This window comes from Taeniopygia guttata, chromosome 7, assembly GCF_048771995.1.
Source record: "Taeniopygia guttata chromosome 7, bTaeGut7.mat, whole genome shotgun sequence".
Taxonomy (NCBI): Eukaryota; Metazoa; Chordata; class Aves; order Passeriformes; family Estrildidae; genus Taeniopygia; species Taeniopygia guttata.
The window spans coordinates 12,227,900-12,243,287 of NC_133032.1; the positions used below are offsets into that span (position 1 = coordinate 12,227,900).

General features: G+C 37.8%; 1 protein-coding gene across 5 annotated transcripts in view; it reads right to left on the bottom strand.

Annotated features, from left to right (window-relative positions):
- The window catches only part of RBMS1 (RNA binding motif single stranded interacting protein 1), a 142,439-nt gene that overhangs the window by 32,189 nt on the left and 94,862 nt on the right, over positions 1–15,388 (bottom strand). For all 5 annotated transcript variants that reach the window (XM_012574921.5, XM_002196717.7, XM_072932135.1 and 2 more), the window contains exons 3-4: positions 8,185–8,243; positions 5,304–5,395 (exon numbers count right to left, since the gene is read on the bottom strand). In XM_012574921.5, coding sequence (XP_012430375.1) covers positions 5,304–5,395; positions 8,185–8,243 — 151 coding nt within the window. The remainder of the gene's footprint in view (positions 1–5,303; positions 5,396–8,184; positions 8,244–15,388) is intronic.

A 15,388-nucleotide genomic window follows, 5' to 3' on the forward strand; every position in this document is an offset into this window, starting at 1 on the left:
CTACAAAAAGTAGTATAAACTAGGTAAAAAGAAAAATTTTTAAGACAGTTGCTAAAAACTGCTGTAGAAATCTATTGAGTTAGCTCCAGTTTGCCTGTCATCTGTTCTTTGGCATTCAGAGGCCCAGATGCAGAACAAAAAAATTGCAACATACCTACCTTCTCCACTTAGAATAAGTGCACTAGCTACCATGGTAACCTAAACTATTTTTCTTACTTTGCTCTGTAGGAATGAAAATGGATTTAATTCTCCTGAAGGTTGTCACACTGAAGACAAGTACTATAAGCAATATATTACTGAACCTCAAAAAAGTTAGCTGTTTCTCATTTTTGCTCATTTAAAACCATGTTCTTCATCAGCAACATAAAGGAAGAGCTGCCTTCAATACATTATGCCTATTAGCTGTGGAAAAGCCTTGATTTCTGCTACAGAGATGAGGACAAGTAGCTAAGCAGCTTTTCCGTCCCGAAGTTCACACTTTATATGATGTGACAATTCATCTTTTCCAAACACACTTGGGAAAAAAGTCACCTAGCTTAAGTTTAAGATGTAAGAGCTTAGGAAAGAAAGATAAAGCTACCTGCACATGGAGAGTACATCAAATTCTGCCTTAGTAACCATGAGTGAAAAATATTAAGATTGCAAATTCAGGTCATCTCTGCACTTCAGAGGATCAACATGAACTCAGACAATGGGCTCATATTAATCATAGAGCTAGTACCCACTCCCACATTACAAGCTTCAGAATTTGCTCTGATGTTTTGAAGGTCTGCAGACCACTCCAGAAAACACAAATTTTGTCTTAAGAATAGTGGAAATCAGTATGTGATGGGAGACCATCCTTTACATTGTCAGCACATTGTTATTCTGACACAATTCAAATAAGAAACAATTGTTAAGATGGCCCTATTTTTTTTGCACAAGCTTAAAATACTTGAAAGTATTTAGTGATAAATTGATGTGAGAGCTAATACAAATAAGCAGGACCACACTTCATTGTGTCAGCGGAAGCGAAGGCTTTCAGAAGGAGGAAATTGTAACATTATAAATCTGAAGTTCTAAGTCCTAAAAATGTGCAACTCTGGGGAAATCTTTGAATGGATAAACAGTGAGTCTTCCCACAAAACTTCACATTAGTACATAGAACAGCATTCCTTGTCTCAAATTAACAAGGCTCACTGACCACAGAAATCTTCCATGTCTGTGGACATGCTTCTATTGTAAGTAGTATATGTTTTCTAAAGGTTATGCTTCCATAGGAAAAAAAACCCAGGAAAACAGAAACTGGAAAATAATGAAAATCAACCATCTTAAGTCATAAATTATCTTGACTATCTTATAGTGAAGGTGCACATATAGGAGAACTACAAATCTCATGAGGAGGGAGAGAATTGAAGAGACACAAGAAGACAAGGTCTTCAACAACAAAGTGAAGGGAATCAGAGTCATTGAGCCCATCACAGCTGTGTTGGACTTGAATGGCCTAAACCATTTTAAATAGAGGACAGTACACTAATTTTCAACACATGGTTGAAGTTCAGTTGTGAGAATGTCCATTAATTCTTCTTGTGATGCCTAAAGTACACTGCAAGCTCTTTGCAAAAAGTGGTAATTCCTCATGTAGATATAAGCCTTTCACTATTATCTCAGAAATCTGTCAACCTACCAGGAGATGGACAATCTGGTTGTACAAATGTCCCTGCCATGCCAGGAAGGAGTTAACACTCAATGAAGTCTGTGCTGGCAGAACCACACTGGTATTCTAGCTGGCTTGTGCAGCTCTACATTGCTGTCAGTATAATTTAGATATTCTCTTGCTGACTTTGTCTGGGCTGCAAATACAATGATTCTCTTCCTGTCGTAAGTTTGCTAGACAGAAAGATGAGAAGATGGGTTTTAGTAACTATCTTACTTAGTAGCTCTTTTTTACCTTTTATATTTATACGTTAGTTTACACCCAGAAAGTAAGAATTAGTCAACTTTCCATTTGAAACAGTTGCTTCAGTAGCAACAGGTGAATTTAGTTGGCACCATTTGATGAGACAGAACTTGGTTCGAGCAGTGAATTGGATGCTTTATGTTAACCTCAAAGTCAAAAGCCTATGAGAACGTGGGTGTCTGGTATCGCCATAGCATTTATACCTTACCACTTCTAAAACATCCTTACAAAGTATCAGTATTTTAAATCTCCATTCAAAATACCAATATATAGCTGATTTTCTGAGTGTATCTATCTTCCTATACACAAAGTCCCTTTTTGCCTGCTCTGTAGAAACCTAGAATTATCTCACTTTTACTTGCAGGGTTGTGGGGAGAGAAGACAGCTCTCAGAAGAATCTCTCTGAAAGCAACCACAACTTTTCTAACAAACAAAATGATCAGAACTTTTCATTACTATTACTAATTTTACCTAAGACATGTCTATGAAATCACAGCTTTTGAACTTATGATTCTTGGTTTATAATCACTCCTCTAGGAGCAAGAACATAAACTAAGAAAAGAAATTTTGATAAATTAAAAGGAATCAGAATAAAAATTGGACATCCAGTAGTTACAAACTAGTTTAGAAATAACACTACTCTTGTAAGACATGTATTTGATCTCTTGAGTAAGAGCTAACCTACTGGTTTATACTGGTGGGTCCTGAAACACATTGGTTACCAGTAGAGCTCACATCATCTGATCCCCTTCCACAGCCACTAACACACCCTGAAAAAGATGAACTTACCACTAGCAATACTCAAGTGGAAGAGAGGAGAAGGGCAAGAGCTTGTTAAATTTCCATCCAAAACCTACTCCCATCCCCTGGCTATGCAATTATCATACTATGTGAGGTCTTAGCCACATTTTCTGGCCAAAAGGAAACATCAGAAACATTTGTTTCAGCAGTGACCAGAAGACACTGGTAACCAGCACAAAGCAAAACTCTTCCCAGGCTTTGTCTTAGTCAAGGGTTCCCAATTCAGATCTCAGAAAAAGCAGAATAGCTAAAGATATGGTATTTCATGAGCAATGGACTGACACAGGGTTCCATTATTGTGGCATCTCCTGAGTGGTGGCCACTTCTCCACCAACAGTGACCCCTGGAACATATCTGGCAAGGTTTGGGCTGAAGTCATATCTTGGGTCCTGGGCCTTCCCACTCTGCTCAGCAGCAGCAAAACAAAGCAAGTGGGACTTTTCTCAACTCAGATCAACTTGGAAACAGACTGCCAAATACAGCATGATATTACCCCATGGATAGGAAAATAATAATCATAATCATAATCATAGTCATAATCATAATGTAATTCACTACTTAATATTTTTTAAATAACATAACTGTAATTTGAAGTTACCGCTACAAAACAACAAAAATTTTAATATATAAAAATTTTAACTGCTTCCACTAAAGTAGGATTTGCAGATGAACTTGCTGACATGACATCTCACTGACCTAGAGCTACAGCAGGACACTGCAAAAAAGGACTTTATGGCAGAGTCAGTATGTGGCTTCAGCAAGAACATTTTCCCGCCTCTTCAGCTGCTGTGTGTCAGGAACCAGGTCTGGGGGGAGGGTGAGAGCACTGAGGAGCTGTGCTGCTCCTCACACCCTGGGCACAGAGTAATTACAGCACTTTCCCATGGATAAATCACCCCACAGGCATGGATTTCCTCTTTAAAACTGCACCAGCTGTGGGGGTCAGCAAGGAAATCGATTGCCCAGACAGGCAGGAAACTCCTCAAATCCTTCTCTGTGCCACTCAGGCTTAAGCCTGAAGCAGCGTCACTGCAGGACCACCACCCCATGGCACAGGTGGTCACATGCAAAAAGATAAAATAATAAACACACAAACACAAACTTTTATAGTGCCTTGCATGTGAAGGGTGTGATTTGCATATCTTGCCAAAACAACTCTGGCCATTCCCAATTTGGAGCATCTAAGCAGAGACAGGATTTTTCAGACAAAAGGACAGCAGCTTTGCCCAGGGGAAAAAAAAATCCAATGGCTCAAAACAGACAAAAATCAAAACACTCAAACTCATAGTCACTAGTGACTGTTTGTTGTGGTACTGTTCACTGTGATGGTTTTGGGGTTGGTCTTTTTAATAACTCAAACACTCTCTCTGCAGGAGAAGCAGAGAGAGTGTTTGAGTTAAGCAGCAGAACAAGTTTTGCTGGAGTGCAAACCTCATAGTTACAGGTTTCCCACAGGTCATCAAGCTTGACACAGGGTCATAAAACTATCCAAAACTGTAGAATATTTTAGTGCACATTATTTCATTAATGTTAACAAGAAGAAATATTACCGATCTTGCAACTGTCAGAGGAAATGAGTCAGAAATATATACTATAAAAAAGATCAAGAAACTATTCATTAGTTACTATATTAATTATTAGACCTTCTCCATGTACTCAAGAAAACAATTAAATCAGACATCAAATTTCATTAAGAAAATGAATTCACATTACTTCAAAATCTCTTTTTGCCTCTCCTATCTAGATACCATAATCATAAGATGGCAAACTGAACTTTGAAAAATCTGGGGCATATTTTAAAGTAATCACCTAAAACCTAAATATTAAATAAATGGTCTTTATTAAGCATACATAAAACCTTATAAAAGGAAAAAAACCCCAAGTGTTTTCCAGTAAGCATGTATGTTTGTGTCATGGCTGTAATGAAACACGCATTAAGTATGAAACATATGGTTTCCATTTTGTTGCCCTGGAATCCATCCAAAGACATTTATGTTGTTAGCTTAACTGTTCTCTTTAGCTGAGAAGCTGTGGAAAATATCTCATCTGAAAAAAATCTGTACCTAGTGGATAACTATAAAAGATTTGTTAGATTTCTATCAGACTACTTTAATAAAAAAAGCCTCTGAGATTACTAGATTTTAGGTTTTTTAAATTAGTATATAATTTTCAAACTAAAAATAAATTTCCTTTAAGAGGTACCAGAATTCTATCAAAATATTATACTGGAAATATTTTCTTTAGTTAACAAATTTGTAGATGTGTTTATGGCTCTCTTTTGGAACCAGGCCATCTGACCCAACAAGAATGCATGACAGTATCATTGCTAAAGTATCATCTCCCTAACTTCATAAAAGAGCACTGAAGATCACATCTTGAGATTATTTGGGATATGGCAGACAAAATTCTCCATTTTATTACCATACTAATCACGTGGCTTGAGGACTGTGCCCTCTGTAAAGGGCCCTGCAGCTGAAACTCCACACTGCCCTTGTTGTGCCACTGTACAAGCTTGTTCACCTTCACAACCCATTGCAAGAATTAGCTGGTCATTTTAACTTACCTTTGCCATCTGTGCTTGGACTCCACTGGCCTTTAAAGCAGAAACTGCCTTCTGAGCAGCTGCTGGGCTGTCAAAGTCAACAAAACCGTAACCTGAAAGAGAAAACATCATTTTGTTAACAAGACAGCAACCAGCTTATAAACAAACACTGGCATGGTTATTTAATACAATTTTCTTGTTGAAGAGGGACAATTTGAACTCCAGGTCTTCCTGCAGTGCCCACCACCAAAAAAGCCTAGCGAAGTTCTTGAACCTTGAACTGGTGGGGATCTGCCCTAGTGGAACAAATCCATTTCCATGTCCACTCATTATCAGAAATTTGGCCAAATTGCTAGCAAGCAGTACAGTGCTTTGCTTTGTATTATCTGGTATGTAACTTCGAACAGCAGATTATTTCAGAGATCACCAAATGCAGCATCATCTGTTAATTTTTCTGAAGTAAATTCTTATTGCAGTTTGAAAAAATGACAAGTAAGTCTGTAAGTTACTTTTTGTTTATTCAAAATTGGGAGAGGAATTTAATTTAAAATACACATATCCACCCAATTTTTGGTAAATTACTTATCTCACTGTATATACATAGAAGACAGTTAATTTTAAAAGTGAGTGAAAACCTATCTTCAGTGAAACCAAATGGTTTTTCCTATTATTGAAAGAATGCGAAAAGCTGTCCTGAAAGCATTTTCTATGCCATATAACGCAATCTTTAAATATTAAAATAAGCTCAACATCAATTGAAACAAATTCCATATATTTGCAATAACCTCTTTTCTTATTCTGAACAAGACCATGTAACTGATGGATTCCAGGATGTCCAAATTGCAATATACCTTGGCCTTAACAGACACTGATCTTACAGGCTGGGATTTTTAATCCAGCCTGGGAATTGGAGGCTCAAGGCTCACCAAGAGGCAGTCAGAGTTTGGAAGCTACTTCCACTAGATATTATTGCAAACCTCATTCTGCATTTTTCAATCCCCCTCGTTTCCAGTTTGCTGCCCAAGTATTAATAAAATCCCTTTCCAGAGTTAAAGCTGGGGAAAAAGAAAACAAACAAAAAAACTAACAAGGAAACAACCTCTGGAGCAGTAGAAAATGTAAATATTTCTTCAAAATATATTACAATCCTCTTACAATATATCTATACTGAGAAAAGGTTGTCTAATGTTATAACTGAACAAGCTTTAAAGCTCTTAACTCACGACAAACAACTCAAGCATCCCTGTACATCAGTGCAAGCTTATTTATGCTGCCAAGAAGCTGAAGAAAGCAGCATATTGTTTTGTGTAACACGTGGTGGTGTGGATTGTTAAATCCTGACATGAAACAAAGGGAACCAGTTCATATCAAGTTTTGTGCTGCCAAGGCAAGACTAACTTCCCTTACCCCAAACTAGTTCTCCACACCCATGGCAGCCTGGGTTATCACCAACACGCTGCAGGGTGTAATACAAAGTTACATACTGACACCAAGCATGCCATCAAAGCTGCCTTTGCCGCCTTCCAGATGACACAGAAACTCAATTGCTCGTTGTTCCAGTTAGTTTAAACCCCATGGTGTGTTTTTTTGGCAAAAGCCAGAGATGCTGTCAATCTTTTGGTTAAATTCCAGTCAGATATTTGCATTCTGCCTACTTATGTTCCCATTGCAATTTCAGCAACACACAGTGAGCTTCCCTGGAGCCTCACCTTGCAGTGTATTGTCACAACAGGCTGCTAATTTAAATCATTGAGATTTAAATTCTGTTTTGAAAAAGTCATCTTAAACCTCTTAAAGAATTAATGTGAGAATTTCTGTATCTCTGAAAGAACTACTGAATACTTCAGGAACTGACAGAATGGACAGACTAAATCAGGTAAGTGCAATCATAGGCATTAACTAATCAAAATAATTGAAAAGGCTATCTCCTCTTTTCTAGTCACAATGACAACTGCATACAAGCTAGGAAAAGAATTTCTAGAAATTTCAGTTTCTGAACTGTCAGTGCCTCTTTAATTTGCTTAAGATGGAAGTTGAGAATCTATGTCCCTGCACTGCTTCCAAGTTCTGCAGAAAAGCTTTGTCTTAATTAATGATGAACTCTCTTCCCTCTGCCTCTCAGCTTTCTGCTCGTTCATGGGCATTATGCTTATTAAAACTGCTCAATCAGCTGACTTAATACTTCACTTTGCTTAGAAATTAACCTCTTAACTGTAAAAAATTAAAGTCTGAAATCTGGTATTTCAGTGTCTGCTACTACACCTTCTCCCACCACAAACATGCTGGGATCCAAATTGCTGCTGTTGCAGTGAGTGATGAAAATCCATGAACTGATAGGTTCAGCTTATCTAGAGGAGTCCTATTTTTTTTTTCCAGCTGCAATTACTTCATTGAAAATGAACCCTCTCTTTGCTCCCAATACATTCAATAGAACATAACAAAACACAATTAGAGTACTAGAACATGTAATTAAGTGCTGCTTCAAGCTACACTAATCAATGGAGCTTATTTTCACAATGTATAATTTTTTAAGATGCTTAGTTTAGTTGAATGGTCATCTGCAAGCTTCCCTAGTTTCTCCAGGCAAAAGGGGAAAAGCTGCTTTTAACTCCATTTTTGTTTTTAAAATAGAGGCAAGATGCCAGCCAGCACTGTGCATAGCAGCTTCACTCTGGCTTGGCTGTACCACCGACACCAGCTGGCTGCCAGCTCCACTGGAGGCAAATGCATTGAATACACCAACCACCAGCAAGAATAAAACTCGTTTAGGAGCAAGAATGGGGAAAAAAAAACCCAAACCAAACCAACAAAGGTAAAATGAACTTAAAATACAACATTAACACACTTTATAGAATCAGTTATAACTTTCAGGGGAGCAGAGTATAAAGGAAAATATACATACCTTTGCATTTGTTTGTAGTCTTGTCCAAAATAGCCTTCGTGGATACAATTTTCCCATACCTAAAATGTATTATACATGTGTAAGGAAAATGAGAAAAGAATATCCTATTATAACAAACACACAAATCACTTTATTATATCCTAGTACCCTTTACTCTATGCAAAATAGAACAATTTATATAGACTATAATTATGGAATGCAAACTCATACAGAGATGGAAGTGACAAAAACCAACAATTTAAAGTACGATCTTGTTCTTTATTCCCAGTGGCACCACAGAATAAGCCAGCAAAGAGTGCTTTATAGAAAAGAATCCCATGCAGTTAAAAATCTGGTATGTGTAAGACAGCATGTTATAGATATAAGCTGGGACTCTTTCAGTATATAGACCAGATAGAGAAGACCAGTTGCCTTGTCAGCGCTAGGCTTGCTGGCTGGCACAGTATGGAAAAGGGAAAAAAAAAAAAGAGAAAAAAACACAGCAAAACCCCAACTGACAAGAACAAAAATATTTCATCTGATGTAATATTATTCTGTTCTGGAACGTGACAAGTGGAACACTAATGAAAGCTGATCAACAAAGTTGGCAAAAAATTCTGTACATTTCTGTAAATATAAACAATTTCAACTAAAACAAAAACATCCCTCAGGAAAGTTTCCATTTTCTTTTTCTTATTGCCAGTTTCTCACTCCTGGTTAGCCCAGTTTGCTATGCAGCCCAAAGGCGAGCACACAGAGATCTCAGCAACTAAGCTTGGGAAACAGGTGGACAGCAATCCCAGCTATAAGAACAATGACTGTTTCTGAAGCACTCTGCAAAGTTTATCAGAATTAAGTATTTTGATTATTTTTAGAGTAGAATTTGTTCCTGCCTGCAATTTCCCTTGGAATAAAAATCCCACTTTCAATTTAAAACCAGCAATTATCTTGGCCTGCATACAGAGCACAGGTTTCCCAAGCTCCTTCCCACATCCTCCTCTGCTTGTCAATGACACTTGTTAGGGTGCCCCGAGCATGGAAGAGAAAAAGGATGCAAAAGGAGTTTGCTTTCACTTGAGAATGTAATGTAACTTATTACACTAACAGGTATATCTATGCACAGTGTGCTAAGAGGCTCTGTATTATTGTACAAGAATCCAGAATTATCAGTATACAAGAGGGGAATTTGGGGAAAAATGAACTTTCACCATCTTACTGCTAAATAGAACTTAACAGAGTAAATATAATTTCAAAAAATATTATGTCAAAAGACAACTCCATTTCTGCAGTAGCTGTATTAGCTTAAAAATTCTTCAAAGTATATTAGAAGCCTAATAAATTAAGCTTAGTTTGTTAAGACTACTCAATTAAGTGTTCACTTGCAAAGTGATGGTTATTCAAAGGCAAAGCCTTTTACAAAGTACTTTCCCCACAAAGAGCATTTAAATACATATTTCAGTATAGTTATCACTCTTTGTGACTAGTTTCAAGACCCTGCTGTTTATGCAATAGTTGTTGGATGGCTTCAAATAATTGCAAGGGAGTAAACGTGGGACACAAGCCACGAGGTGGGTGCTTCCTTTTATCTGAAATTGTGAGCGTCTACACTGATATAAAATACAACTATCCATCTATAGCCTAAAAACATACAAACATCAATGAAAATCTGTGCATACCTGAATTTACAATTTTACAACCTGTAATAAATCGTGCATAATAGTTGGAGCAGGTACTTCCTTATTTATACCACTTATTTTCCAAATATGTCATTCCATTCAGAAAGCTTTATAGTCCCTAAGTCAAAACTTCTCACGTTTTCTCCAGAATTTTTCTGACTGCAAAGCAAAATCACATGCTATAAATGAGAGAGCCAAACTGCTCAGGGCACTTGCACCCAGCATGATATTCGACAGCCAGCATTCTTCATATCCTATCAGCCTCCCTAAAGCTTCTTAAAGTGAAGAGCTACATAGCTTTTTGTGGGAAAAAAAATCCCTGAAGGATGATCTTCTCTCTTCTACTGTGTCAGTTCTTGAAAGCACAGAAAGCGGTGGTGGTGAAGAACCACAGCCCTGGGTATTTCTGTGAGCACAGCGACCCAGCCAGCTGGCTCGGGGCTCCCCTCGGCCGCTCCAGCCCACGCTGCTGATGCTCACCAGCCCATGAACAGGTCTCTGCACAGCTGTTCTTTACAGAAACTTCGTGGACCACCTTCCACTGTGCAAAAATGGCTTAGTGATTTATTGCACTGTCCTAGATAGCATGGCTCCTGCAAAGAACCAGTCACCGTGGAAGGCTGCCAAGAAATTTCAGCAGTGTGAGTCTAGGAACAAACTGGGAACCTGTATAACAATAGCAGCTATCACCAGGATTTCTCCTACGATTTTCCCTCCCATGCGTGAGTTGTTCTTCACTCATGCCATGAGGCAGAGAAAAGCAGTTTACCCACCCTGAGCCTAGCCCGCAGGATGTATCCCCTCCTTGTTCCCAGCACGTGATTGATACCAGGGGAATTACTCCATGCAGTTTCTCTCAAGTGCTTCCTTCAAATTATGACCATCCTGAAAACTTTTCTTACCCTTGAATTCTACAATCCTTATACTCTGCTTTTAACACAAGTTCCTGTTTTCAACTGTTCATTTATTGGGTGCAACTGCAATCAAGACCCTGCAGAAATGAATGAGCTATAAAACACACCAGTCATGATGCAAACTGGTATGTATTGCCCACTTACAAAAAGGACTACAGCAAGCAAGAGAAAATTCGTATTCCAAAGATGTCTACGATGTTAGGTCTTGCCTCAAGATCCTAAGTCCTCTCAAAGCCTATATACATCTAGTTGTCTAAGGCACTTGCTGAAGGTTCTCCACAGCCTTACTGTATGCTTGGTGAAATTTTGTACCTACAGCAGAGCACAGTTCCCATGGCTAGCAGAATCACTTCTACAGCAATTGGTGTTTGCTCATTCTCTCTCAGCTGAAACAGTTTTTTAAAACATGCTTTTCTTTTAAATTAAGTATTAGTCTTTAGAAATAACTGCTAATCTGGCTGGTGACAAGCAACTAGGTATTTCTTATAAAGTGAGATATTTTCCTCCCCAAATAACATCAAACTCATGTTCAAGAGCAATAAAGTTCTTTTTTTTTTCTTGAGTACTATTAACACATTCTTCAGTCTGAATTATGTTTGGAGATTGAAAGATGTTTTCAGCTTTGCGTCTCTTTTCTATACAGCACTTGTACCAATACCAACTCACACATTGAGAAAGAGAGGGCTTGGGTAAGAGGCAGGTAAATAATTACCAGGGTGCACTGGGTATAGGATTAACAGGGGTGTGCTCAGTAACTGCCTGTGACCCAGTGTACAAGATACACCTGTGGTACAGAACACCAATACAAATGTCTCGCTGGATAGAAGATAAAGAAAAAAACATGTTCAAAGCTAAGCTAGGAAGAAATGCAGTACAGCCACTTAAGAGGATAATGTTTACTACTGTTAATTACATCCTCACAGTGCAGAAATGAAAAAAATAACCCTCACCTGGCTCATGCTGCCCCAAAATCTACTGCCAGGCAATAAGAACGCCAAACACTGCACTATACCTTTGCCTTACATGCTTTTGAAGTGGAAGCACCACCACATAATTATTTTAAATCATATTGTTCAGCAACATGGTCTAAACCAGTGCAAACAATCATCCTGACAGATTCACTGCTAACAGTGAATTGACATTTAAAACATCTCTGAAGCCTAATTTTGGCAACCTCCACAATGCTGAAAGAAAAGGGCCTTTAGAAAACTAAGTACCTGAATCAACCTGAACTGTCTATTTTTTATCCCTTTGTACATCTGGCAGTATGATGAACATATGTGGAAATGTGAGTGTGAAAAGACGCCATCATGAGCATGACAAAGAATGGGGAATGAAGTGGCTTGAAGTCTGCCCCAAGTGCTGCTTTGAGTGTTGAAAGAACTTATCTGTGTGTGCATTAGGGGAGGTACAGTAAGAACAGGCAGCGAGAGGCTTGATAAGGTGTGTCTGGAATGAATTGTTCAAATCTGTGTCCACAACATAATGCAATATACCTCATACCACCATGCTTACAGCGCTTCCCTTTGCAGTACTCTCAACTGTCTTCTTTTTCTGTAAAGGATTTCTCTATCACAAGATGTTGACTTGAACAAAAATATGCCAGAAGATCTCTGCTACCATGGAAAGTCCTTGCCTTTAAATGCTTTAGGTCCTCCATCCTGAACTGTCCAGAACTTTGTGTTGAAGATGAACAGTGATCTCCCTTTGCCTAAGTGCAGTCCAGCTATAAAAGAACATTCCTAGAGATCCTGATGTTACAGTTTGTATTACTGTAGTGCTGTCAAAACTCCTCTGATATACAGAAATGCTGCATGTCTTCTGTGTTTGTTCCAGATTAATTTTTACATCTCAGAATGTTATCACTGCCCTTCATGAAATGCTCTTATTTTTAAGACATGGATTTCATAACTCGTTAGTGGCTCCAAGTACATGAATTAACTTTAAGGTGGAATTGCGAAAGGAAAGAGAACCTGGCTGAAGACAAAATATTCTGATAGGGCGCCAATAGTCTCACTAAGTCACTCAGACTGGAGAGAGCATAACAAACAGGCAGATCTGGCAAGGAGTGTCACATAGGAGAGCAGGTCAATTAATCCTAAAATAAAATGCAGCTGCTGAATAGAGCCATATCAAAATAAATTGTAAATTTGACTAATATAAGTAACTAGATGAAAATGCATGAAGCAAATACTTCCTAAGCAATTCCTATGCATTAATTGTAACACTAAAAAGAAAAATCAGGTGGGCCTGCTTAGTTTGTAAATCAGATTTGAAAATAAAAGAGACAACAACAAAAACAAAAAAAAATCTTATTCAAGATGGCCTTATTCACCACACAGCATGGTCAGTGGGTACCTTGCATGTACTCTAAATGCAGCAAATTCTTGTTTGAAATGAAATCATGTTGTCTTTCAGTATGACCTCAAATCAATGCACACAATGAACATGAGCTTTGGCAAATCAGTGATGTGCAAATTTTAAGATCCTCGCCTCCCCAAACACAGAGCATTCTGTTTTGAACCCTGTGACTCAAAACATTTATATGCAACTGATGGTCTTACTAGCCAGGCCCACACCACCATCTATCCTGCTTGTAGAGTGGGTGGAAGCCATTACATTCATCTCAGTTGAGATGAGGAAAAACCCTAACAGCCCATGGGAGGGCCTAATCTCTGCTGGAGTTCCCAGTTCTTCTGTAACACTTGGTGCAGAAGGAGCAAGGAAAATTCCCTGAGTCTGAGAAAAAGCCAAGGGAGTTGTCAGCAAGAGCTGACTTGGTACAGCTCGCTCCTGCTCCTCACTGATCTTCCCGTGTTCAGGGCATTTCTAAGCCAACAGCACAGCCAAGGGAACATGATCAGCCCCATCAATCTTTTCTCCTGGATCCAAAACCAAAGCATAAAAGTTTTATCTGGCTCTCACACCTCAGCCTCTCTGCTGCATTTTGGGAAAGTGGTGTAGTCCCTTTTAAGCTCAGACAAACACAAGGAGGTTTTGTTTCTCTGTGTATCAAATTTTAAATTTTTCAGTAAGGGGAATTTTGGAAAATAGTTGTCAATACAAAACTACTAGTCCTTGTGATAGACAACTCTGATCCCACTCTTGAGTTATGGGTAAATGGTTCTTAAAAAACTTGATAAAGAAATTTATTCAATCCAGCAGAAGACTGAGTTTAAAGAACAGAATCAAACCATATGGTTTCCATTTTTAAATTCTTCTTCACCACATCTATGCTGTCGTTCAGAAGGAAACATTGCTGAGAACATTTTGTCCGTATTTTGTTTTCTGTTGTTGGAAGACACACTGTTCTTTGAGAAAATCTTTGGAATACTCAGTTGCTTCAAGGCCGTCATGCACCCAAAGGTTTTCTACCAGAACATAAGTGTCTACCACCAAAAGTTGGACCAATCATTTTAAATGCATAATAAAACATTACATAAAAGTTGCAGTTATACTTTCAGATTTTTATTTTGAGTTAATGTGTATGAATATTCTAGCTTTATTCTAATATGAGTTCTGTTCCGAAATTGTTATAGATTTGGCTAATTTACTTGGTTTAGTAAGTCTCCTTTCCTAGTTTCAGATATTCAACCACTGGGTTAACCAATGCCACCAGATGTGCCCTGTTTCAGACATTAGACCATATTTTTCACTATATGCAGAACAGAACTTACTTGAGTACCTAAATTAAAGTGTTCTCTTGATGACATGGTGTTAAATGATCATGTGGTTTTGACATAAAGCTAGTTCCTTTCTTTCTTAATAATTGTCCCCTTGACTCTCGAGTACTTTAGAAGAAAGATAGTATTTTCAAAATACCCAAATAATTTTCATTCTCATTTATTATTATTTTATTTGGGAGATAAATAATACCTCCAAATAAATTAGAATTTATTATTATAAAAGCCAACTACTGTTTTGTCTTTACAGAATTACAAAAATTACATTTTGTCTATTAATGTAAAGGCTTTTGAGATCTGGGTACTAAAAAACAAACGGGAAAAAAGATCCCCTGAAGAAAAAAGCCAAAAAAACCCTAGGCTCCTAGAAACCTACTGACAAATCAATATTCCTATATACTGCTGTAAACTCTTCATTAAGACCAGCAAAGCTTTCTTCATAACAGCTTTCTTCATGCCTATGTTTAGCTCTTCTTTTTAATTTAATTTCTCTCTTCAGTAAGAATCAGTGTATGTCATCATCATTACCAATGCAATTACCAACATCTCCACACTGCAAACTACTGTTATTTTGGTACAAATAATTTGTTCTTCAGTCTCACTAGGTTACAATTCCAGATTCCCCTGGGAAGTAATCCAAAACAGCAAAACCAGATGCAAGTCCAGATATTTTCTCATCTCCTACTATTGTCTGTCCTCACAGGACCAGATGCTTTGCACAACAGACTTACACAATTTAGTAAAGTGTGAACAAATACCTTGTAAGTTTCTTGGACAATATTAACTCTAACAGATAAAAAGCACTATTTTATGAATAGGTATTTGGCTTGTAGTGTACAGGCTCTACAGACATGTAAATGCTCCTTAGAACTAAAAATAATCAGTAATTCAAAATCCTAATGGATAATGGAGTGACATACAAAAAAAGATTTTGGAAATTATTATTTTTCAG